The sequence below is a fragment of the Egretta garzetta genome, unplaced genomic scaffold (assembly GCF_000687185.1).
Source record: "Egretta garzetta isolate BGI_Z169 unplaced genomic scaffold, ASM68718v1 scaffold393, whole genome shotgun sequence".
Taxonomy (NCBI): domain Eukaryota; kingdom Metazoa; phylum Chordata; class Aves; order Pelecaniformes; family Ardeidae; genus Egretta; species Egretta garzetta.
Genome location: NW_009259238.1, coordinates 918,794 through 945,946, shown reverse-complemented (window position 1 = coordinate 945,946; position 27,153 = coordinate 918,794). Strand labels below are relative to the sequence as shown.

Genomic DNA, 27,153 nt, shown 5'->3' with positions numbered 1-27,153 from the left:
GGCCAAACCCAAAAGCTCTTCCCAGTAATGTGACTCCTGGCAAAGCTCTGACATGGAAGAGTATCTCGTTCCAAGAAAGGATTTCACTCCCAATGGAGGCATGCCAGGAGAGCTGGTGGGTTTGCCCAACACTGAAGCACTTGGGCTGAGATGGACCCATCTTCCCAAGATGGAAGCAAACCGTCTCCCTTGCTCTCCTACAGCAGTGACCAGAAGGGCCATGGGGAGCATGCACAAGCAAACGTCTTTATTCAGCACTGGCATGGGTACAACAGATGTCTTGGAAGCAATCGCTGAGAAAAATGAAAATTGAGTTTTCACGCCTACTGAATCCTTGCCCTTTCAGCTGGGAATGCTGACAGGGCTTCGCTGCAATACATGGATATGTTCGCAGTATTGCCCATCGGGGACTGGACTGAAACCACAAACTGATTTCCAGCAGACAACCTAATAGCTATCAGATGGTCGTAATTTTGTTAATTTAGCATAATCAAGATAGCCAGTTAAGCAGGGAACATTCTCCATCATTACCTCCTTAAGTCAGTGGCAGTGGTTTTGAGAAAAAAGTAGTTTGACTTACGCTTCAGCTGGTGTTTCTGGAATTACTTCAATAACATAGGCCCCAGAGACAACATCAGGAAAGTCTTTATGGCGATCCTTCAACTCTCTAGCTTTGCTGGAAAATGAAGAAACAGCAACAAAAATATTTGACAAGATGGGAAAAAAAAAGTCATGCATTTTTCCTTAGTTAACTCAGTTAACATTTTACTTATTTGACATTCACTAGCTGAGGTATTTTATGCATGTTGATGTGACACTTCACAATTCACTTTAACCCTTAAAAGTATTTCAGGAACGGTTACACTTTTTGCATGCATACAGCTTTTTAATGCCTGTTTCTGGTAAAGACAATAATTTCAACAGATACAGAGGACCTGAGTTAAAACATTTCAAAACTTGGTTGTTTTTTTAGAACTGGAAAATCCTGAACACCTAAAAAACCCTTCAGTTTTCAGTGCTTTATTATACCTCACCTGTGCATGTAAAAACTTCTAGTTATTTCTACAGGACACAGCATCACCAGCTCATGAGCCTTTTCTGGTTGGAGTATGAACAAGCAAGTCCACACAAAAGCTTCATTTGACATTAAGTGAATTTTTTAATGAAAATAGCTTTCTATAAATGGAAATATGCATGTAGCTGCTGTAATTCTGGAAAACATGCTGTCCTGTTTCCTCCTCAACCCTTGGGACAGCACAGGACAGATGGTAACACAACACTAGTAGAGCCCCAGGACAAATTAGCGATCACTGACTATTCTCCTCTGAAGCATTAAGGAAAAGCCAGGGAGTTGTTTAAAAACTAACTCACAGAGTCTACAGGAGAGTTCCACCATGCAGCAGATGCAGAGAAAGAGGCAGCAAAAATTGGCTGCCAGTTGTGACCAGCACCTACAGAGCACACGCTGCTGGTTCGAACCTCCTGGTTGTTTCTGCAGATCATGAGCTTGATCCAAATGGATGCAGTGACCACACTCCAGAAAGGTGAGGAATCACCACTTTTACTTACCTAGGAGTTAGAGACATCATTCGAATGCCAATGTATTTCTTTTTGGTTATAGCTTTTCCTACAAAAAGGAAAACAGGTCTTGATCAACTGGTCACCAAAAAGACAGCCTCAATGGCTGCTGACTTTCAGTTTTAGCAGTATTTTCATGTTTTTCTCTTTCAAAGCGGTGAAGTACGGTACCTTTAGCTTGTCTGTCATGGGATTCAGTTAGGAACTTTTTGATTTTATCCGATGGGATAGCGAACGAGATCCCTGCTGTAACTTTTAATGTGTTAATTCCAATGACTTCACCATCCTGGAGAAATAAGAATTTTTTATTAGCAGATGTGAAACATCTTGAAAAAAAATGGATGATTTCTTCCAAGCAATCACAAACTCACACAAGATACTCCATAGCTGTTTTCAATTTTCTAAATGGTTTCTGTAAGTCTAATTTCTCTGAATCATTTATCGATAAAAAAATATTCTACAATTTGGAAAAGCAATGTCAATATTCATATTGCCACCAGCAGAAGAGAGATCAGAACTGAGCAGCTCTCCAGCTTGCAGCAGACGAGCAGCATATCCTACAGCTGATTTCGAGCTGTTTATTTCAGCAAAGCACATCACTGACCGGCAGGCGAGGTGCTGAGCGAATACAGCATAATAATGTAAAGAAAAATCACGGTTCACCTAAATCAAAAGCTTTTCCCGGTAATGTGCCTCCAAGAGTGAATTTCAGGTTAAACGTTTCTGCTGACACCTGATGATTCGAACACTTCTGAAATCTCAGCAGCCTGAAATCATCAGCAACCGTGATTTATCCCAGGGTTGGGATAGAACTATCCAACTACAAACGTTAAAATGGAGGTTACTGGTGCTGAAATTATACTGCTAGGTGGGTGAAAAAAAAAATTGCCAAATCTCCAAGGCAGAAACTCTGACTAGCTCTTTCTTCCAATTTGTGCTGTCCCCCGTCGAGGACCACTGCCTCTCCTCCATTCGACCCCGCCTGCCCCCATCGGCGAGCTCTCATACAGCACCTGGGTTTTGCAGCCTGCTTCAGTTGTTCCCTCTTGGGCCGATGCACAGCTGCTGCAAGGTCAGCTCTGGCTATGTTCTACAACATCAGCAAATAAACCCTAGTATCCTGATAAATACGTGGGGTTTTCAACCCCCTCACAGAGATTCAAAATAAAGGGGTAGATATGTTTTTGAATCATTAATCTCAGTCTCAGTATGCAAAAAGAAAAAAAAGTGCCAGCTGCATGGCGTGCAGTGACTGCAAATGCCTCAACTTTTTGCAAGGCACGGGCAAAAAACATCGTGCATTACACTTGCTCAAAACTATGCAAACTGTAAACACCTTAAATATTGAAATCCAAGTGTATCTTGTGATTTGCCAGCATAAACACAGACGGGTGATTAGTAATAACCATGTGAATTTTGTGTAGTCAGCCAGATATGGAATGCTCTGAATCACGTTTCGGGTGTGGGGTTTTGTTTGTTTGTTTGTGTGGGGTTTTTTGCTTTTGTTTTTAAACTAAAAAGTAAAAATTAAAAAGCTTAACACTAAGCAAATAAACTTAAAGAAACTCTTACCAGATTTACTAGGGGTCCTCCAGAGTTTCCATACTGAAAATAAGCATATGACAAGAACGCGCGTTAATATCTACCTCTTAATTCATGGCAAGGAAAACATAAAAGAAATTTTGAAATATTTCTGCAGTAGTTTTTTCATTGTCTATTAAATATGTGCAATAGAACAGTCTTAACATCCAAACCCATTAACTACACTTAACATCATCCCTTTTAGCTGAGCTTTGCAAATGCTTAGTCCTTCTTCTCTTGCCAGAATAAGTTAAGAAAGCCAAGGTTTTTTCTTTGTTTTAATAGTACCACACTAGCAACTTAAGATTTTAGGACAGCTCTGGGAGCTGTTAGTGAAGATTTCTTACAGGGCCAACAGTAGAAGCACAAAAACTATTGTTTTGCCTTAATGCAGAAACAAACTTGAATCCTCAAACTAAACTTGGCGTCTTTTTTAGAAAACATGATGGTTTTCAGAAAGATACTTATTTGCCAGAGAATATTGCCTCCTCCCTTGTAATTCCTAAGAATTCTGAAGTGAAGGCAGATATTGTACTTGGTGTGGTGCCTTGGGAGATTTTTAAATAACAGCGAAGTGCTGCTGCAGCGCAGATGTCCCTATTTACATGGATGAAAGAAAAGCCAACTACGCTCACTCTTCTTAAGAACTGTATCAGTGGTAAAATTTTTGAAGCAACTATCCAAGAAATTTAAGAGCTGAAGGGGACGAAGGTCAGAGCAGGACATACGTTGATGATGGCATCGGTCTGAATATAGTCCATGTCGGAGTTGCGGAGCCCCAGCTCCTTCCCTCCACGCTGAGTGGTACTGACGATCCCCGTAGTAACCGTGTTTTGGAGAGAAAATGGACTTCCAATCGCGACCACAAATTCTCCTGGCCTCAAGTCTGCAGACTGACCAAGCAGAAGAACTGGCAATTTACCCTACAAATAAAAATAAAATGAAATAAAAAAATCAAATCTTTTTAAGAGACTACTACACCGGTAGAACAAATTCTACAGAAACATGAATACGTTAATAGAGCAGAGGAAAATAAGAGAGGCTTTTATCCCTTGGGGATTTTGCTCACTCTGTTCTCTTTGAATATTTCATGTGGTTCTGTACAGAAACGTCTCAATGAACTTCTGCTCTGAAGAGTGGGCTCTTTAGACTGTAGAAGTACTTTTTCCACAACAGGTATCCATTAAATCAAAAACAATTAAAAGACCAAAGGAATGCTCTGTTGTACAAAGCAAACATCTGATGATACTAGGAATGAGTTGTTTCCAACAGCTTCTTGAAATAATTAGCCAACAGATGCTGAAGTAAAAAACCCATAATGTTTAAGAGTGAATGCTGAAGAGTCATGAAAGCAACAGACGAAGTGTATCAAACATGCATATGTATAGTTAAAAGCATTTTATATTCTCCTAAGACACCAGCCAATGTTTCATCTTACTTTTTTTCCAATGGACTATCTCTTCTAAATAATTATATCGCCTCCTACATACACTGATGTCTTCTTCTGAAGATGTTAGGTTTTAAAGACTAGGATTTTTCTGTTATAACAGCAAGGGATACCATTATGTCTTCCTTTCAAGATCTTATCTCTAAACATATTAACTATCATGTTATTGAAGACATTCCCACTAAGACACAAAACATTCTTAAGATCCAGCATCAACAGAGATCACTGCAATTTACAGCAATTAAAAAAAAAAAAAAAGGGAAGGAAGGTTGGATCCACACACCCTCGCCAATGCAACGGATCAAGGGAACTGAGTATGGTTTCTCCAGGACATGTTGTATGTGCACAGGAACTGAAGGGGCTGGATAACAGATGATTCAAATGGGACCAATAACCCCCCCGCAGCAATCAGAAAGCAGCTGGGAAGCTCTTAAGGCCTCCTACTCACCAAGTAATTAAAAAGGATATTCTGAATGAGATCATATTTCAAATAAGTACTTTGCCTTTATTTATCACCTGCCTGCAAAATACACACTGAGCTCCATTTCTCCTTTGCTCTGCATTTTTAAAAATCAGTCTTTTACCCCTTTCAGTGACGTTACACGGTTTTTACTCCTTTTACACTTCATCTGTTGTCCAAACAATCCTGACCCTCCTCAGGTATTTAACTACATGTTTAATCGTGTCACTAGACTATTTCTATTAGCATCGATGGACCTGGACACGTGTAAATTCACATTTCAACTTGCGGATTTGGAGGTTACTGAACCCAAAATCAAATCAGAAGTCTGAAGGGATCTATCTTTGGTTGGCAAACCTAACTTTAATATAGCTTTCCAAAGTTCTCCCCACCTCAAAATTCTTTCCTTTGCTCAACAAACCTGTCTCCAAAAAAAGAAAGGCATCAGGGTAAACTTCCAAAACAGGCCAGTGATTCTAGATGCAGTGGAAGTCCCACCTAGAGATTAAGTTAAACTGGTTTCCAAGGAGTGGGTAACAGTCACATTAATAAAAACCAGAGTACCTGCAAGGTATTTTTGAGCTGTGTACCTAAAATGGAGATACAAATTGGCTTAATAAAACTCCTTCTTGTAATTTGTTCTTTCCGGAAAACTTCTGGAAGGTGCCTTTTTCATCCCATACCTGTTCCAAAGCACACAGATTTATGCACCTATACTTGATGGGATCCAAGAGGTATATAATGTGTGCTCACGTAGCAAAGAAACAAAGTAATGTTTAGTATGCCCTAATCATTTGTATGGATTCCCAAGTTAGTGATAATTTTATTTCAGAGGTCAATAGAAGCTGAATCATTACTATATTTTGGCAAAAAGGGAAAATACTACGTCTTTAAATTGGAAATTGAGAGCTAGCTCTTTAGGGATCTTTTACCACCAGCAGTTTGAAAGCCTGTATTGATAAGTCACCCTTAGGGACAAAAATCCACTAATATAAACTAACCAAAATGCCCATTACTTTCTATTTTTCACCTAGTTTTATTTCAAATATCCTAGGAGATACACAATGTCTGTAAAGTAGAAAATAAAAAATAAAGGCATCAGTCATCATTACATGCTGCTGCAAATACAGAAGTTACGGTTTTAATATTTAGCAAGCCTGGTCCTGCGTATCCTTTATCCAACTTTGTTACAATTCCACCAGCAAAATTTCACTCAGATGAACAGATTGTTTCAATAAAACTCATTGCCAAATCCCAGACAGGATAAGATGCTCGATGGATGGAAACTTATCTTTCAGTCTCCAGACAGCAAGAAAATAATTAACCAACTGCTTGTTAAACAGAATCAGTTGAAAGAGCAACAGAATAGACAACATTGTAAGGAGAAAAACATTTCCCTTTCTAATTATCTTTCAGAAGAAAGTTTTCACAACCAGCAATGCCCTACTCTTAAATAATAATTATCCATGGTCCCTATCAGTGCCACAGCCATAGATAAACCCAACCAAGGCCATGGTTTAATTCTGAGAAGGATTCAACAGCAATGTCCAGTTTCCCCATTGTGTTTGCAGCGTGCAGACAAGCAGCAGCATCCCAAGGCACCACTGCTGAGCAGCTCATCATCTCAGACCACAGCCCTGACTCCAAGGGACCTCCCCAGTACAGCGGGGAAGAGGCAGCTACGATTAGCTGTGCTGGGAAGCACGCAGTATATGCACCACAAACAGCCCCATATGGGTATTGTTTGGATAGAGGGAGCACCCTGGCCCTTCCTTCTCTCAGCAGATGCTATTAAGCTTACGTAGCACGTGTTTTCAAGATGTCATTGGTCAGGAAGAGCATCTCTTTTTGGCACTGCTTTTCCTTATTTAACAAAACCAAAACACAACATAAAAAGTGACATTTGTTTGTACCTCGGTGCGCTGAAAAAGACAGATTTTCTAGAGAAAAAGCACATTTATCAGTAAATGAAACATAGACAGGCAAAAGAAAACAGAAATCTTTTCTTCTTCATTAGTAGCAAAAAAAGATTGGTCTTGTACAAAGTTAAAGATTTATACAATGTTCCTGAGTTATAAAAACAGTCACAAAGCCAAAATCGCATTTGGCAGCAGAAAGAAAAAACATGAACAATCTCTGACTAATACAATTACTTTTCACTGTGCTGAGTTTTCAAGCCTGTGCCTATACTAGCTAGGCTTCGGTTCAAAGTCCAGCGCTGTATGGATTGGCTCTGGGTCATCCGTGTGATTCAACACGCCTTCTGGAAAGAGTTTGGCTAACCTTTCCTTTGCTAGGAACAAAAATCAATTGCAAAAATCGCCTCGCTCTGCACATATAAAACACAGCTTTGGAAAACACATTCTCTGTGCAGTAGGTTTCTAGAAGAGATATAGCCTAAGGTAAAAACGCATTATCTCAAGATAACTACAAAAGTAACTAATGCATTTGATTTGTCATATTATGTTAACCAAGAGAATTAATTTTTACCTGTTATGTAGCCCCATGTCATCGGGAGGGGACGAGAGGACCACCCACATGGGTATCTACACACTTAAAGAACAAGAAGGATGCTGAACACAGTTGAAAAAGAGCTCCGAAGTCTGGGAGTCTACATGGTAAATGAAAACCAGTGGGGTTTGCAAACTACTTGTAACGCTATTCCTTATGATTCCGCAGTGCGGTGCACGGCACACTAACGGCACTGCACGTACATCCTCTCATTACTGCCTCCACAAGTAACTGCCTTGAAGAATTGGTTATGGTGAATGCATGACTTTAAGTTTGGGGTCTTCTCTCTAAAAAAAACTTAAAAATAACACTGCCACATTCAGAACTACACTTCCCATTATCAAAAAACCCTAGGTAGTTATTTCAATTGTAGAGGTGGTTTTGAAGTCAAATCAGTACAAAGCCAGTCAAAATCCCTGGGCATCAAGTGGTCGAGAGGGATTTATGTCCTTCTGCAGTAGGCAAGAGGAGCGCCAGAGATGCAGGGCTAGCCCTTACAGCAGTGGTGGTAACCAGAATCATATCAGAACAGCCCGCCGTGCCCTCACACCCTTCCACTGGCAAGCTCTTGCCTAGGATGTTAAGGCAGACCTTGTCAACCAAGTCTAAGTGCTCGGGTCCAGGGCCCTTAATAACTATGCTTAACAAATGGGCACTCTTCATTTTTTACATAACGTCTGATGGCCATCAGGATGATGTAACTACTGTTACGGCTCGTGATTCTCTTTGGTTAACTATAGATTTGCCACAAGAGTTAATTAAAATCCCAGGCAAACGAGCATGCCTTGCAGCACAACGAACAGGGAGCCAGAAACACCCAGCACCTAAACCCAGCTTTCCCAGTGACTCACTGCATGACCTTGGGCAACACGGAACGCTTTTCCCCCCTCCCTCCACTTTTTATTTGATGAAGCCTTGGGGCTCTGCTGGGATCCATGTTTACTCAATAAAACAAATCTGCAAGCAGGCATCCTGCAAGAACACAGAAATAGGACTAAACATGCAAAACCATAAGTGGCACATGACTCACTGTTTACACCCAGCCAGAGAAGGAGCCATTAATTAGTGTTAATATTTTAAGCCTTTCTCATCCCAAAGGGCTTCAGACTTTTTTATATATGGATTTGACTCAAACCCTGGATAAACATAACTCCCATGAAACGGAGAGCTGCACACCACCACAAGAAATGGCTTCATCCAACAATAAGACGCGGCTATTGTGGCATGAGAGATTAGGACAAGTATAGAAGAACAGCAAAATCAGCCAGGAGCCAGATGTTCACCTGGTGTACCTTAGCAATGTAGCTCGAGGCAGGTAAAATAAGCAGAGCCTTGACAAATCAGCTCTGAAACTAAAAGAAGAGGCAGCCCCTAACCGCCACCGGGCACAGCCAGTGCCACAGAGGAATAAAAACCAAGAGGCAGACGACTGTAACCAGTAGGTATTTTGATTGGAACTTTTTCATCCATGAAATAAGTGAATCTGTCTCTATGTTGGCACAGAAATCAAGTAAATCCCTTCCTTGCTCTGTAATCCCCTTCGTTTGTGGAAGGAAGATCATGAATTTGCAGGAAGTAGTTCAATAAACTGAAGAAGAGGAGACAAATGTTCAGGGTTCAATTTGTTTTAAATAGTGACAGATTTCCTTCATGCTTTTTATTTTTAGGTGGAAAAGAAACAGATGCTTGTACAGCACGCTAATTCAGCTGTAACTCACTCTGGCAAAACATGTAACTTCCCTGGGAATTGCATTTCTGTTCTCATTAATGAAACTATTTGACGTGCAGAATACATTATGGCAAAATGTAAACACAGGCCATGAGCGTATAAAAATGTAGAGTATCATCTACTACCTAGAAACTGCTTGACAAAATGCCAAAGAAAATGAAAAACCCAAGCTGAATGCATTACAAGCCTCCAAAAGTATTTCATCTATAGTTAGAAAAACAAAACTGAGTCTCCTTATCTAAATATGGAGCATGGGAAGCTTGCAGAACAAAAGAAAAAAGGGTGAAGCATTGTTTTGCTATGTCACCAGGATTTCAATTACCTGGCAAGACATTGCTGTTCTCCCTTAGAATAAAATAAAACACCCTGGGGCTGGCAGACCCACACTGGAGGTGTGTGAGCATTTCGATGTGCAGGGAGCTGGACGGGCACATCGTTCCCGCAGCAAGGGCTACTAGGAGCTGGAGAGGGCAGGAAACCACTGCTGCCTAAACTGATGAGTAAACAGGAGTTAACGTGCAAGCTTTTTACAAGCTATTTCATTTCTATGGGTCCCAAAAACTTCTGGAACCAATATGCGGGCTTCCTCAGGCTCTTGAGAGGAAGCAATGTAATATCCAGCAAGAGATTTCAAAGTAAAATAGCATTTTAGAAAAGCCACTTACATCTGGTATTCAAGTAGTTTGGTTTTTCAAAACGCAGGCTATTAAAATATCAATACATAAACAGGGAAGTTTGCTTTCCTGCTTCCTCCAGTTTGTACACACAGGGGAAAAAAAGCAAATCCCCTCTGACCACAAAGATACAGACGCTGCATTGCCTCATGAAACCACCGAAGGAATGAGGGCAGAAGATCGTGTTGATTTAAAAGTGTCAAACTAAGTGGTTATTAGTAAAATGCAGGAAAAACGTTAAGCAAAAGGGCTGGAATACCACTGCAAATTAGAGATCAGTCACAAACCCACTACTGCTGTCACTTAAATGCCAAATCCTGCCTGGGATACAGAAGTCAGTAACTGGTCACATCAAGGAACAAAAACCTTCAGACCTTGGCATGTTTTCCACCACACAGGTGCTCTTTCGGAGTCGGTGGGAAGTGTCTTGTGGCTGGTTTTTAAGCGTGTAGGAGGAAGATACACCTCAAAGTAAAGTCATTCACCATCCTCGCCGCCAAACCATAGGCACCTGCTGCAGAGATAAATTTAGGCAGGGCAGAGTCCCATTTCCAGGGACGAAAGGGGTCTCCAGGTAAAACCTGCCTCTACCTTCCACTACTTTTGTCTTCCCGCTTCGATTTGGGTTGAGGGCACAGGGCTCTTTTATAAGTCTACCCTCCATTAACCCTGACATTGCCCATTAAACCACCCCTAAACTTCTCCTTCCTCCTTCTGGTGTTTACAGTTTTCAGCAGCTGTATCACACATTCTCATTTATTTGTCTTGAGACGAATTTCATAATCAAGCTTTCCCAGCTCAAAAGCATCTGCTAGCCTTGGAGTGTTGTGCAATATTTTTGATGGGTTTCAGGCTCACTGCAGTATCACACGTGCCACGCAGGATGGATTATTTCACCAGCCTCTGCCTGTGCTGCCAAAGTCCAAATTTTTCTAGGCCAGTTTTATAAATGTTAAATGTTTGTATGCAAATTGTCTGCAGCATTTCTAGTATTGCTGTCTCCTCAAAGCTGTTTGCATTTGGAAGGATGGTTATGTTGCCTTCGCATTTACCAATCTTACCTCCTACTTTCAACACTTCAGCAACTGCTGTCTCTCACTACGGACACAAGAAATATGGTTTCTCTATATATTATAGACTGTAAAAATAAGCGTATTTTAGGATTAGAAGAACAACCTCAAGATTTCTGTTCCCTGTTGCCTGCAGTATGTTCTTTTGTGGAGAAGAATTTAATCAGGGAAACAGTTCATCCTTACTAGTGCCCAGATTTTACCACCCTCTTTCATTTCCTATTGCACTCAGCAAAGCCAAATTAGTTCTAGTAATGTCTTTGGCCAGATGTTCACAGCTTAAAGAAAAACACCATGCAGGCTGCTGCAAAATCTTAACAGTTTTAGAAATGCCAGGTGACAGCCTAAACTCATACTTCAAGGCCAGGTCTGTTCCTAACCACAGATGCATCCTCCATCCTTCAAGATCCTGCCTTAACATGCCACAGAAAAACAGAAGAAAAAAAAAATCTGCATCTTTGATGTCACCTTCAAATGATTTATTCAAAAGGAAGAATTTCACCTCTTACTTCAGAAAAATTCTTAGGGAAGGTTTTCATGCTATATCCAGATTTTTAAAGGGTTATTTGTACCGTCGCATTGAGTGCTTTAGTCATCAAATACATTTCAACTTCCAACAAATTATTACTTCTGTCATTTTAAAAAGCCTTTTATGAATCTGAATGATTGCAAGGCGTTTCAGTACAAAAAGGAAGGCTCAAACACTGAACCTGAATGGTTATATAAAAATGCCACATGAAAGTTCAGTCTGAAAATCAAATTCTCAGCTGACCACGTTTCCATTTTAACTTTTTGTGAACCCTTAAAATTTTGTGGTCCTAATTCTCCAAGTGCAAAGCATCACCTGCCCTGCAAACAGAGGTGCCTCAGGCCTCACCCTGGATTGGGATTTCCCAGTGCCAGGTCACTAGAGCTAGCTGGAAAACTGGTCTCATCCCAGAAAAAAAGAAGCAATACAAGAAGTTTTCGCCAAGTCTTCTTGAAATTATCCTGAGATGCAACACAGAGGGGCCAGGGTGGAATAACACACAAGGTACTGGATTGTACATATGACAGGACATACAAGGATATGCCAGACCCCAGTTTATATCCATATTCTATCTAATTTAGAGCAGAGACATGAATTTTGATCTCCCACTACCCAGACAGATGTGCTAAGCTGACATTGCACGAGGAAGACAACGGGGGCCCGCTCCCCTCCTCCTGCAAGAGCTCAGCCCCCAGACACTGAGATGCTTCCCGAAGTTTCATTAAACTTTTCACCCCCAAAAGGAAAGATGTAGCTGATTTGGCTCTAGATAGCTCTAAGATGGCAGAAATTCCTGCCTTAAAGAATTTGCAGATATATATATGAATGAATTAGGTTGCAATGCTGATGTGCTGTTTGCAAAACAGGGTCACAACGATGTTCAAAAATTAAACCGATGGAAGAAGACAAGGATTATCATATAATTACACAGCAATAAGTTTTAAAAAAGAAAGAGGATCTGCCACCTTGCAAGTCATAACCAGAATCACCAATTCCAGTCCTGTTTAGCAGTGGTTTTCATTACAGGCAACTCATCTGGCTGCATTCTCTTTTTTCCAAGCTGCTTCCAATCTTCCAGGTTCTCCCTTCCCGCAACCAGCTTACCAGGGAAATTTTGAAGCCAGGCTCCAAAAATAACATAAAACCCTATGGCTGCTCTCTTCTTAAGCCCTCAAAACAATCTGTCACATCAGTTCAATGTCTCCTCTCATTGACTTGCCAGCTTCTCCATCCTCTGAAGCTCACCTTCCTATCACTTTAAGTCCCTACCTCCTCACCAGCATTTTCTGGTCTACCTTCCCCATCATATTGTGCTTCCAATTTTACATCACTTTTCCAGCTGCCCCTCATTCCCTGCCATACCCTACTCAGCCTACTGCTGCCAGTTCTCATCTCGAGGATCTTTCCCTTTGCTTTGTTACTGCAGATCTGCTTTTGCTTATTTTAATATAAAAATGAGAAAATAAACAATTGGTAAATGTGTAAATAGGCCACCGCAAGTAAAGAGAGGGAAAAACAAGATGGCAAAAACCAATTCTTGGTATTGTTAAGGTTTTCTGCCATGTTTGCTGTGAAGAAGCTTTTAAATAAGAAAAAAGAAAGCTTTTAAATGACAAAGGTGGCAAGGGAACAGCAAGAGCACTTCCTATCTTGGGTCATCCAAGAGTTCTGCATTAGACGTCTGATTTAGTCATGAACTCTGGCACAAACACTTTTGACCTCACTGGGGAATAGGTCTGAACTAAAGCAACACTGCAAGATCTACACATATTTGAGTCATGTGTTTCAAATGAAATGTTCTTGCCCATCAAATTTGGAGGTCATTAACTAGCAGTGTGAACAAGAGCAGCACCCCAAGCAATCACATGGAACTAATTGCAGCTACATTGCACAGTAGTATTTTGACACAATATTCCACTTGTGCTACGCTGCTGACATGTGCAGAACCGTCGTTGATTCTATGACTCTAATTGCATGACAGCTTTTCCGCTGTTGCAGGAGGCAGAGTAATGCCGACAGCCTTGTGTTTGACATGGAGGAAGACTATGGATTGGAAGCTGCATTCCTGTTTGTTCAGGAAACCACTTGCAGTGTAAAAGCATCTTTCCAAGCTGCCTTTAGTTTGCATGACCAAGATGCTTCCTGAGGTATTTTCCCATTTCAATACCTACATCAGTGGGGTGCAGCCCTTCACAGGCACAAACAGATCTTCTAAAAGCAATCTCTGACTTCAGTAGACACACAAGAAGGACTAATACATCCCTCTACCAACTACAAGGCAACAGCCCCCATTTCTTCTCAGAGGGAGAGTTATGTCAGTATTGTGTAAACCAGCCAGTAAATGATGTTGGTTTTTATTTTGAGGATGCATACAGAAGTGAGATGTACTTGCTTGCACTATACTGAGAGGTGATAAAATTAACCACTACCAACCACAAACTTGGCTTTAAAAATGTGTACTCACCTAGCTCAAAGATTCTCAGTAACTCAGACCACTAAACTTGCCTTCAAACATGAAAATTAGCAATAGCTTTCAGAAAGGAGGATGCTAAATTAAGAGGAATAAAATGCGTCTTGCTTTAACAACTCACCTGAGAATCTATTTTAATTAGTGCAATGTCAGCTTTCTCATCAACGTCTTTTATTTTAGCTTCATATGTTTCACCGTTCTTCAGTTCCACCTTCACCCGGTTTTTGTTGGTGACGACATGGGCGTTTGTCACTATCAGTCCATCTTCTGAGACGATGAACCCTGAACCACTAGCAACAGGAATCTCCCTCTTCGAGTAAGGAAGTCTAAAAGACACAGGAAATAAACATTTATCACTGCGAAAGTTGAAAGATAACAAATCATTCCAAATGATACACAGCAAAAAAGAGTTTGGTGGTCTTTAATGCTTTAGGATATCTGCTGTTACTAACATTAAGAAGATAACACACATGCATTAGTTTAGTCTTTTTTTTTCTGCCAGGACTCTTAAATTATCTTTAATTCTTAAGTATAACGTATAGTTATCTCAAAAACCTCTTTGCTATTGCATAGCATTGATCAACATTTCTGGCACACTGGCAGCTGTTTTCAAGAATACAAAAATCAAAACTGGGCATCTTGTTTACTTGCGAAATAATTCAATGTGAACCACAGCAGGAGCTATCTTCTCCACCACATCTGCAATAAAGTTGTATTTGTGCCGCAGGCTATTAGGATGTTCTTGGCCTGAAATAGAAACAGAAAACATGTCATGAGCTCTTCAAGTGACAGGAGAAGGGTCATTGCAAAACACCTGACTTAAAAAAAGCTCCGAGTGGATATCTTTCCCCTCCTTAAAAGTCATCTGCAGCATAACCCCTGCCCCCAGATTTCCCTTCTGCCTCTTTGCACAGAAGAGGCAGCATGCTTTATCATGAGGACAGATGGATCCGTGCAACCTTCTTGTTTCACGTGCATGCAACAGGGCCACGGGGAGGCAGATCTGCTGCTCCAAGCATGGCTGTAGCCGCAGACCCCGGTTCAGCGCGCCCCGATGCTGCTGGCTCCCAGGGACGAGGCACTGGTGGAGCACAGGGTTTAGTCCATGTCTGCACTGCCCCGCTCTTCCTTTGTGAAAGGGATTTTGTACTCAAGATGCCTCCATTTCTGCTCTCACCTCTTTTCTGGATGGTCTAGTTAGCTTGTACAGTCTTCTCAGATTAAACAAGTGGGCTCTGTTCCTCTGCCAAAATACGCCTTCCTCATGGTTTTTGAAGCCTCAAGCTGCTGCATTTGTAAAATTCTGAGGACAACGAGGTCCTAACCTCAGTGTAAGCCTACAGCAGCTGCTGCTAAAGTTTAACTCGGGTAGGAGGTTTGTGCTGCCCTCTCACTGGTGTCCCCAAGCAGCTTGAACCACCAACCTCTGCCTGGCACCTGAACGTGGATGCACATCACATAAGCTCTACACAACCATACTCAAGGCACCCTTGCCACTGCAACCTCCTGTGGTCCATCAACTCCAGGGAGGGGTGGATCCCATGTACTTTGGAGTTACTGAACCACCCTCAAGGCTATAAAACAGATAGCACACAAAAACAAAGGGACCACAAAGCTCTGCATTCCTGGGCAGTGCTGTAACACAAAAGCTCACAGTCACTGAGTATTCAAGAGGGGTCAGTGGGATTTTCAAAAGCAACTGGATACCAAATTCCTATTGTGGCCACCAGAAAACCTGCCTGCATCATCAGATGTCAAAAAATCTCTGGAAAACACAATTCTGACACGGCTCCCACTTCTCAAGTAGTTCAGGGACAGAAGGGGTTTTTTTTTAAATCGAGAGCAACTAAGCAATTGGAACACCCCAAAGAGTTATTTTGTATTTCCCTAGAGGCAAGAAACACCCTTTGTTTTCCTTAGTCCTCCCATTTTATCTGATGCATCCATCCCGCATTATAAAGGCACAAGCCAAATCTGCAACTGACTTTCAGATGAGCATTAATGTGCTGGGCTGCTCCTATCCATCCCTGCCATTTGGCCTCTAAATCCGACCAGAGATTAAAGTAAGCAGCTTGTGGATGCCGTAAGCGCCTGCGATGCTGTAACAGGACGATTTATTTGCAGAACTGTAGAAGGAGACAGAGGACTATCCTATAAAATCATCCCAATACTGATACCAGTATGACCTTCATTATCAGAAAACCAGACTGGAAAACTATGCAAATTTTTAAGTACATAATGGAGGGCAAAACCCACGGCAGGAGCTCCAGGGGAATGATCTGGGAACAAAACATTGCTGCTTTTAACACTAACCAGATACTGGCTTTATTCAGGGGTGAAGGACGGGTTTCAGGTGGCTTACCAATGCCAGCCAGCACACACTGCCCTCGTGAGGGGCAGATGCTCAACCCAAACACTATCCAACCACTCAAGAACATGTTTTTTTCCCATTTTTACCCTGTGAAGCATCTCAGGAGCTTTTAAATGCAATTAATCACGAACAGCAGCCACAGCAGTAACCACGTAATCTCTGCTGTGCACTTTCAGATCACAGTTCGGAGACGTTAATCCACTTTATGTAGCTGGAACATTGATCAGGAAACTTGTGTCCTCATCTACTGTTTTCCCCAAAAGTATCCTGTGCTTTCTCTGATTTGTGTATAAGCCGTTTTCCTTGGACTTTAATGCCAGAAAGGCAGAAGGGCTTGCTGACTGACAAACATCAATTTATGAAAGGATTTATGTTCTCTTTATTAGAAATATTCGGTATCAAATGAATCACGTCATCGCTATAAAGCTGACAGCTATAATGGGAATGTTTTGGAAAACCAGTAGAAGAATGAGAACTTCAGTTTGAAAGTATTGACTCACATTAAATAGGATTTTTGACAGATTATCAGGTTGGATTAATGCGATGTTGGGATAAAATGCCACAGGGCACTACTGTAACCATCAATGTGCTTTTTTATCACTGCTTATAAAATGATTTCATCTCAGTTACAATGCCGTGGACATTCAAAGGTCACATCCTGCCCTTGAAAACGAGAGCTCCCACGGATGGGGGAACTGCACAGGAAACACACAGCTTTTTTTATGCCGTCAATCTTTTTTGCATTTGGCTATTCAAGAAGAGAAAGGATGCTGAAGCTGTACATGGTGAGACTGCTAATACCTCATCTCAGAGCTGCCTTTGCTTTGAGTCGGAGGCTACAAATGCCAAGATTTCAGAAGTGACAGCATTTTGCATATAATCCGCCTCCTTGTGCAGTCCCAAACTAAGCTGCATAGCTAAAAGGTCAAAATTTCGTACTCTGAAAAAGTTAGATAATAAATACTGATTCATGGCATACTGACCTAAAAAGCTTACAACAGCTTGCCACGCCTGCCTATTGCTTATGCCATCAGGAATGCTCGCATTGTGTAACACGGTTTTGCAACAGCTCTTGAACAACTGCCCACTTAAATGGAAAACATACCTTTTTAAAGCAAGTAAACAAAAGTCAAAGCACCATTCAGATAAATTCATTGATGAATGCTGACAAAAAAAAAATCCTGTGAACTGGTCTTTACCATCAGATGACAACATAAAATCTGAAGGCTACAGTAAAAGTATTACTATGTTGAAAATTTCTTCTATGGACATGTGTGCATGCATACCATGTGCCCGTTACTTACACACTTCATGCTCAGCACAGCCAATTGCTCCTTGGGATTACTGAGCAATGCATGCGAGAGCTGAGGTGCGCGTATCTTTCCTATAAGCAGCCAGCACCATGTAAAATTTTATCTTAGATTTGAATCACCAGTAGGCATGGGCTACTATGTGGAAGCCTAAATTGCCATAAAAAACACCAATAATACAAACCCAATAGGAGCAGATTCCTCATTCCTCAACCACCATACGGTACTTTCCAGCCATCACCAGCCACTGTAGAAGACAGCAGTGAAATTCAGAACTTCTCAGGAGATACTTTCCTCTGCTCTCGGATGCGCACGTTTTTCCAGCTGTACTGATAGGTCAGGGTTTTGGTAGAAAAGACAGTTTTAGGAGTGGAATGGGTATCATGCAACATCCTCCAAGTTTTCGGGTTTTAAGAGCTGGAGACTCTGCGGTGGTTTAGTGAATTGTGCTTGACTATCAAGTAATAAAAAAGTGATAGCTTTAAGTTTTGATTGATGATATGGTTTTGACTGTTTAATCCCTACTGCCTGTGCATTCTGATACATGCACCTAACACAATGTCCATCCTGACTTACAGGTACCCTACCAGCAGGTGGGTAGCTCTTTATTCCATACATAAATTGGCCCCAAAAAGGTAGATTTCTCTGTTAAAAACTGCTTCTTTGGTACAACCAGTGTTGAATTCATGAGAATAAAGTTACCCCAATTTTCTGACATTTTTCTTTAAACCACCCCCTTCTGGAGTTTTGTTCCTACTAGAGTCTTTTTATGACTTTTTTTGTTATATGTTTGGGGTTGGGTTTTTGGGGTTTCTTTTTTAAACATTGAAAGGTGGGCTTGAATTCCTAAATACCTTCAGGCTTTGATGTTCAGATCTTTGCAGACTGTCCCTCTTTCTATTTATAAGCTGTGATTATTTGTGTTTTGTAATGTTTTTATTGAACTATTGCACAATGCCCTAAGTGCCCATCAACATGGTTAAGAAACCTTTATTAATGACATTATGAAGATGATAGTTGTGAATTCAGCTAGCGATCAAAAACTGACTTAAAAAAACATAAATAGGCTACAGCACGAGAAATTCCCAAGGCAACTAATTCTTCAGGGACTTCAAAGGTGTGCTGGCTGTCAGCCCTTGAATGAAAAGGAAAATCTCTGCCAGCTGACATTAATAGGGCTAATATCAGTAAACAAACTGCTAGGAGGCAAGACAGAATACCAAGCCATGGGAAAAAAGCACACCCGGCTGTAAACAACTGAAATAATTTGGTTTCACAAAGATGAGCCAAAACCACATTAAGATCTAGGTTCTGATTAGGACATCACTCAAAGTGGCATTAATGCTTTAATGCTTACATCTCCTATATGCTGCTTTTGGTAACATTTTGAGCCAAAATGAAAGGATGCTTTGGAGATAGAAATCTTGTAAGAAAGTAACCTTTTCAGTCATGGGAACTGTATCTGCTGTTCTGGAAGGTGTTCTCTCAGTGTAGGTCCACCTCGCATGAGGACAGCTCTGCACATAACGCTTTAAAGCATCCTCAACACTCCCGAGTCCTTTCCACTGCCCGAGGTTAGAACCAATACAATTATCTCATTCAATGGGACTTTTCATCCTAGACGCAGGGAGAGGAAAAAAAGGCACATCCCAGCAAACGCCAACAAGTCTCCCCCTCCCACCCTCACTTGAGGTGACCACGCCAGATATCCTCATGTCCCAAGTCAAAAGGCTCAGATTCAGGCTGGAATCGAGCCTTCAATTTCTTTAAAAACAGCAAGAAACTTTCATTCCCATTAAGATTAAAAAAACCCCATTAAAAAACTTCCCATGAAGCAGTAATCATCCTAGACAGCTGCAACTATCAGCATTTGTGATTTTCTAACCATTAAAGAGGATGCTCATGTGCAAATTGCAGGAGAGTGGAGCACCGTCTCCAGGTTCATCATTAAAGATGCTTTGCATTGGAAAAGTGCAATGCCCCTGTCCCTTCAGGGGAACCAAATCAAAATATCATAAAATCATAGAATGTTTTGGGTTGGAAGGGACCCCTAGAGGTCATCTAGCCCAACCCCCCTGCAGGAGCAGGGACACCTTTAACCAGATCAGGTTGCTCACAGCCCCGTCCAACCTGGCCTGGAATGTTTCCAGGGATGGGGCCTCCCCCCCCTCTCTGGGCAACCTGTTCAGTGTCTCACCACCCTCATTGTAAAGAATTTCTTCCTTACATCCAGTCTAAACCTACCCTGTTTTAGTTTAAAACCATCCCCCCTTGTCCTGTCCCAGCTGGCCCTACTAAAAAGCTTGTCCCCCCCTTTCCTCTGGGCCCCCTTTAAGCCCTGACTGGCTGCACTCAGCTCTGCCCGCAGCCTTCTCTTCTCCAGGCTGAACAAGCCCAAAATATTCTTTGGGTTTGCTTCATGCTTGGCCTGAGCAGCAGCACACTCAGCTGGGAGGGTTGTTTTGTCCCTGCCCTGTTGATCAGACCCTGCGTTACCATCTCGACTGGTGGGGTGCATGGTCTGCTAACATCAGGCTGAGGCCAGTGGAAGACAATGGGGCTCGGATCCAGGGATCTGTGGTTAATCTATCTTTCCCTGGCAACTCCATCATGATCAGAAGTGATTCTATTAAACCCTTGCCCAGTAAGACACAGTACAAGCAGAGCCACCATGACCTGCTGAAGTTGTGGGCTAACTACATGTATTAAGCTACCCAGGTTGCTGAAAATAGATGATTACACCCTCCCGTACTCGCAGCTTGCATAACGTTGTATTCAGACACACAATCCCAGGTCATACGCACACTAGGGTCTGAAAGAACAGCTTGGGTTTGGGTTTCTCTGCAGAACAAAACCAGAAGGGCTTAAGCACTCATGAAACCTCTGGGCTGGCAGAATCGGTGACTACTAACACAAACCGCAAGACCGTAAAGTTTTACTTGGAGAACTTCCACCCTCCCAAATAGAACGCCAACTGCTGGCGTTTGTACAAACTCCCATTCATGTCATATAGGAAAACGTTAAAACCTCTGACGCTACTATGGAAACAAAACCTCCAGCAAATGTGCTTAGCTCACACTGAAAACGGTGGCATCGGCAAGCTCCGCTGGAGAGACGCAAGGAAAAAGTGATGTATGGGAATCTGCTGCCGCTCTTTTTTTTTTTTTTTTTTTTTTTTTAAATTACATAAAACTGCAAGCCTAAATATGCCACTTCCTATTCAAGGATAAATTGTGTAATACACCAAAAAAGGATATTACACAATGAAGACACTAAGAAAATATGAAACAACATTCTACGTATTGTAGACGATTTGCTTAAGAACAACTTTCCAGTCAATGGAGGGAATTTTGAGAGGTGTAAACCACAGCACCTTGCTAATAAAGCTACTATTGCATCAGTTATTTGTTCCCTGTATAATCCAAGTAGAAACTAAAGACACTTCACAGATCTGTATTACTGTGACACCCCTAAAAGCAAAAATATTTTCATAGTGCTAAATAGTGGAGTGATTTCAAGCATTTTATTCTACCGAATAGAAAAGTGCACAAATCTAGTATTCACTTAAGATATTTCCTGCAGCAAGAACCACTGCAAGATTAAAGTGAGGATTTAAAAGTAAAATTGCTTTTTGGCATGAACGCAAACTTGCAAAGGGAAAATAAAGTCCATTTTCATCATCGTAATATTTAGATGATGTCTTTCTTGGCAACCTTTAACAAGGACTCTGTCATGCACCAGAGATCTTGCAAGTAACAGGCTTCGAAATTTGTATTTTCCCTGCTAATCCAAAAGCCTGAAACCATTACTTTTAATCACCGATTTTAAACAAATCAAAAAAGCTGTCAAGCTAAACAAAATAGGGAATCTATACAAAGTCTGCAGAACAAAAGAGCTCTCAAATTAATGGTAACACAAACCAGCTTTCAGACCAGCGTGTGGTCGCTCACGTAACATAGCACTTTTGAGTACAAAAATGAAGGTGAATACATTGCATGTTTTAACTGATAATTCTCAAGAACAAAAGCTTGACTTTATTGGTTTTCAGGGAAAAAAGGGCATGAAGAGCAGACAACCCCCCGCAAGCAGCAGGGTGTTCCTGCTGCTGGTGCGGAGGCTGCTGTGATGTGCTGGGTAGCTCGGTCTCTGCGTCCATCCTATTCCCAACTTCTGGTCACAAATTAATGCTGACCCTGGTCAGAGTCTAGCAGGGTAAGCTTCTGAAAATGCAAATGTATGAATAAGTAAAAGCAGATATTGGTAACACATGAATGACCAGGCTCCATGAAGAGAACACCACATACAGGGCTCTTCTGCATTTGTAAAACAAGAAAACAATAACAACAAAATTATTTGAAGATAATTACACTGTAAAGCACAGAGTCTTCACAGAACTTTGGTTCAACCTCTTTGGTCTAGCTTCTTTCTTAGTATGAAACAGCCTTCTTTGGCATCCAGTCCCAATGTAATTCAAGATTTTCTTGCCACTGGAAACGGTCAATGGGCAATGTCCTTGGGCAACGGGCCTACAGCTTCCTGTAGGAAGTTCCTATAGAACTTCAGATACAAAATGTAAAAGTTTAGCCAAGCAGGAACTGTTCCTACCACTTGTCTACAAGGCAGAACAAGTAGTAAATGCATCAAGATACAGAGTACCTTCTGTTGCAACCCAACTACTGAATTGCTAGACAGATGTCAAATGGCTGGAACGTTGCGCAGGAGGAGGAACAGCTAGGACGCGTGCTGGTCTAAGCTGTGTTACTCAGTCTCTATGCAACTTGTGAAAAGAAATTTGAACCTTCAGTGTCTTATATCTACCTTTAAAATGGCCACAACCCCTATTTTATCTCACAGGAATAGTCTCAGGCTTTAGCAACCCTTGCAGAACCTCGCAGGGAGAAAATATGTATATAAAAACTCTCAGAAATGCCAGAAATTCATCCATAAACAAAGTGCACTGGTTGCGCCTGCAAAAAGTCAGTCTCACAACTATAGTAGCAGCGAGCAAAACCAGTAGACTTTCAAGCTGATGAGGCTAATGAGTAATTCGGTGTAAGCAGGGAGGGCAGGCATGCAGAGCAGGGCGACAGCTCCATCTAACACAACAGGAAACTGCGATTCCTTCTGTAAACACCAGCGGTGAGGTGGGAGGAAACCCAGCTTCTGCACAAACAGCCAGGCTGGAGCCCCGGGACGGAGGAACGTAGCCCTGCGAGGAGGAACACGCTGTTCCCAGAGCAGCATTGCCATATTAATACAATGCCGAGCCCGGGCTCATCGGAGGAGAAAACAAATTAATCGCAACTCAGCAGCCCTCTGAGAAAGATGCGCGGCTCCGGGTGGCCGTGCCAGCAACACTCCCTGCGCTTGCAATGCCCTGCATGGGTGCACTGGTCTGGCCGGGGGATGAGGAGGGGATGAAGGCAGGGTGCAGGCAGATGCTCTGACACACCAAAAAAAGGGTGTGGAGCAATTCAGGACAAAGGCAAGGAGTGCTGAGCTCAAAAACATCATGACCGGTAGGTAGTGCTGTCTGAACTGGAAACATTAAGAAATGTAAGTCAGGTAGTTATGGAAAAGAGTCTGCCTGATTTCCTGTAGACAGATGAAAAGAATATTTCAGTCAACAGGTTAAAGCAGACATTCTTTTCTCTTCTCTGCAGAAGGCTGAAAATATAACAGATGAGTCAGGAATAATTTCTCCTCTCTTTTTTCCAGCCCTGCTCAGTTTACGTCCCTTTCAACTCGGGTCATCACCCTGCTCTGCCTCCCAGCTCCACTCACGGCAGGCGAGAACCAGCAAAACATCCCCCAAACGCCTGTTCAGTAACAACAATGTGGTAATTCCTATATACTACACGTAACCAACAGCTGTCTGATCTTGCAAATTCCCTTAACATTAAAAAACCATTAAGATCTCATTTTAAGTATGTGAGAAACCTTCACACTGCATCTTTTAGAAGAAATCCCTGCTTAAGAGAGGCTTCGTTTCCACTTCCAGGAACCCTGGTATGAACACACCAGGGAATAAAAACACATTCTTGTTTTCATGCTTTTTAAACATTTTTTTCCTCCAAAGAGAAACCTAAAAAGGGCCTCTTAGGACGCAAGCCTAAAAAAAGCCTCCCAAGATGCTGCTTCTCTGCAGCTGGAGGAAGCACCGATTTCACCATTTTGCTGGGGCAGGACTCAGCGAGACAGAGGCGATACACAGAGGGATCACATCTATAGAAGAAACCTCAAAACAGTAAGAAAACACACACCCCTCCTGCTCTGGGGCTTCATAATTGTACGATACATAAATCCAGCGTAACCATACCGCAAAAGCCACAACATCTACCTACTGAACGAATCCCTCAGCCCCTGGCAGTATTTTCTACACGTGTCTTAAGATTCACTCTAAGACCATCCAGATCTGTTTTAACACAGACATCAGAAATCAGTGAGTGTTTGGGACACGAACCCAGAGCCATGCGGAGGGTACTTCTGCCATCCTATCTGAGACCTACAGAAAGGAGGTGGCACCGGCCGTCACACAGCGCCCTGCGCCGCTGCACCTACCGCTTCTCCCGAAAGGTTAAAAGAGCAGCGGGTTTCTATTTCACTCTCTCAAATATGCATACTTTAACCACACTTAGAGTACCAGTTACTATATTCACTGCTCCCCTACCAACATTAACTCTTTGCCCAGTGGCTTTTATTATCTGCACATCTATTCTGCTTTGGTTCATGGATCATCTGAATAGAGGTCTACATAGAGATCTCTGATACAGAATGGGCAGACATGCTTAACAGCACATATATTGTCCTGGAAAAAGAAATGAATCATCCCTTCACCACCACAAATGTTGAAGTATGAGATTCCGGGGGGGTTGTGTTTATTTTGGGGGTGGGATGGTGGGAGGGCAGAGAGTTGTTTGGGTTTCTCTTCCCTGTTAGTGCTCGGTCCTCCCACTTCTTTCCTCCTCCAAAATTACTTTCTGCGGATGCAGATTGACAGATCATCGATGCTGTTTGCAGAACGAAGCCAGAACTGCAGTCTGCAAGTTTAAGAAATAGAGTAATGGAAAAGTAAAGTAATGGAAAATGGAGCGGCAATGCTGGCAAGGGGCACAAAACGAGGAGGGACTCATAAACCCTCAGTTTGCTCTCAGCTCTGCTACTGGCGTACTGGCTGACCCTGAGCAAAGCTCTTTATCTGCCCCTGCCCTAGATTCGCTATCTATAAAATGGTGTAATGACATTGATTGGCCTCTGGAAAAACATTGTGAGCTTCTCCTAATGCTCGGCTATATAAACTATTTCAAATTTTAGACCATTATGCATGGTCACTAGAATTAATATGCATTATTTATCAGCTGTTTGTCAGGAAAAATATGTGCAAATCCAACTGCTATCAGAAACATGGAATGTTTTTTTAATGCGATGAGCTCCATCTCATCAATATTTCTGGTAACAAGCCTGTAAAACTGGATATAGGAGCTATTCACTGCATATGTGTCTCCCACCTCACCAAAAAGGCAGCTTTACAAGAGCAGGGAAACAGAAAGACTGAGAAACCCTTATAGAATCTGATGGGGCAAAATGACGGACACGAGAACAAGGTTTAGTTAACTCGTAACCCAGAAAACTTTATCAGGGTGCCTATAGCACAGCTATGCCATGACACTCAGCACAGCCCCAGCACTGGTGCCATTACACGCCGCACCGACAGGACCAGCCACTGTCCCGGTGCCAGCTGGCAGTTAGTGTGCAGCACAAGCCGATAGCGAGCGTGCAACACAAGCAGAAGCTAAGGGATCTTGCTCACGCCTATGTATTTTTTTGCAGTGTGTGCATACTCGTGCATGCGTTTTTGTCTCCAGAACCAAGCTCCTAGCAGAGCACTTGCAACGAATCGCACAACCCAGCTAGTTTCCAGCCTTGTGCTTCATCTTACCAGTACACTGGGGTATCTGATATTAACCCCGAAATTCAAGAGCTATTCTGTCTGGCTGCCTAATTCATCCTCAGTCACTAAGAGTAGCCAAGATCTTCTCAATTCACTAAAATTCAAAATAACTAGTCACCAGCGTCCTCTCTTAAGATACTGTAAGTCTCCTGTTACCTACAGATATGAGGTCAACATCATCTGTTCGCATAAGATCAATGCATTATTTTAAAGCCCTTCGATATAGGGGAGTCAAGAATTATTTTCTAGTTACGTTCCTCTCTTTGAGGCATGCAAACCAATTGGGGAATCACAATGACCTGTATCCAGAAGGCAAAATAAATGTCTTTTTTTTCCTACATCCTGAACACTGCCTCCAAAATAATACCAGATATTCACTTGGGCTCAGTTACAAACGCTGTGGAACTTACTGCCAAGTCCGGCCAGGGATCCTAGAGGCCCCAGCAGTTTATGGGAGTAAGGAATGACTTTATTTACAACAAAAGTTAAGTTCCACAGTACCCCAGTTTCTATTTCTAACATTGCTTTCTTTCACTCCAAGCACACGTAAATTCACATTTGAAAAATATTTTCCATCTTCTCCTATTTCTTGGACAGCAGAGTCTTTCCTTTAACCACTCAGGATACGCTGCCTCCATCACATCCAAGCCCTCCTTAATAAGACTCCTGCTGCTTACTCATGGCTTTAAGTATTCCTGTCCAGTCCACAGGTACCTTTAAATTTCAAAGCCCAGAAGATGAAAGGATTGAATCTTTCCTTGTTCCAAATCTGTATTTACTGACTTGACTGTTTGAAGTCTAGAGACTACAGAATTACTGCTGGCTCCCTGGTAAGGAAACCTCGATGTGGAGAGGGGAAAAGGTGAGCTGCTTCAGACAAACCACTTCTTACGGTTCCCTCCTCTCGGAGCTGAATACTTGGCTTTGGAAAAGATTTTTAATCCCACACTTGGGAATTGGTTCTCTTCTGGAAATATGTTGCTATTTATTTCCATTGCCTTCAGCTGCCTCATCCCTCCCTCCCCTTCTCCTGCTGCTGCAAAAGAGACCGAGGAAGGTCAGAAGATAACGACTTTCAGACCACCCAAACACAGCAACTGAGGGAGATGAAGGCGGCTAAAAAAATTAACGGCACTGGAGCGCTCATTTGTGCATCCAGTTCCTTGACACCTGGCACTCCCAGGTCGTTTTTAAACAGACTCGACATGTGCCAGGTAACCTGCAAAGGTCTCCCAACACTTCTTCAGCATGCTAACCACCGCGTACCTATTATTATCGTTTGGGAAACAGCCAAAAGCCAACAATATCAACTTGCCTCTTGACAAACATCTGGCTTAGTTCCTGACCTTCCCTGATTTCTCAGCTGAGCTTCCCTTCCTGCCCTGATTATTCATTCCCGCAGGGCTTAGCACTGCCAGCCCAACAGCCCTATCCGTACTATAGGCGAAGGAGTTCGGGCAGGTCCATCTACT

The 27,153-nt window shown here is 42.2% G+C and overlaps 1 protein-coding gene across 1 annotated transcript in view; it reads right to left on the bottom strand.

Moving 5' to 3' along the window:
- Positions 1-27,153, bottom strand: part of HTRA1 (HtrA serine peptidase 1) — a 36,813-nt gene that overhangs the window by 2,462 nt on the left and 7,198 nt on the right. The window contains exons 3-9 of the mRNA XM_035891549.1: positions 14,697-14,796; positions 14,171-14,375; positions 3,888-4,082; positions 3,151-3,183; positions 1,750-1,864; positions 1,570-1,627; positions 581-676 (exon numbers count right to left, since the gene is read on the bottom strand). Coding sequence (XP_035747442.1) covers positions 581-676; positions 1,570-1,627; positions 1,750-1,864; positions 3,151-3,183; positions 3,888-4,082; positions 14,171-14,375; positions 14,697-14,796 — 802 coding nt within the window. The remainder of the gene's footprint in view (positions 1-580; positions 677-1,569; positions 1,628-1,749; positions 1,865-3,150; positions 3,184-3,887; positions 4,083-14,170; positions 14,376-14,696; positions 14,797-27,153) is intronic.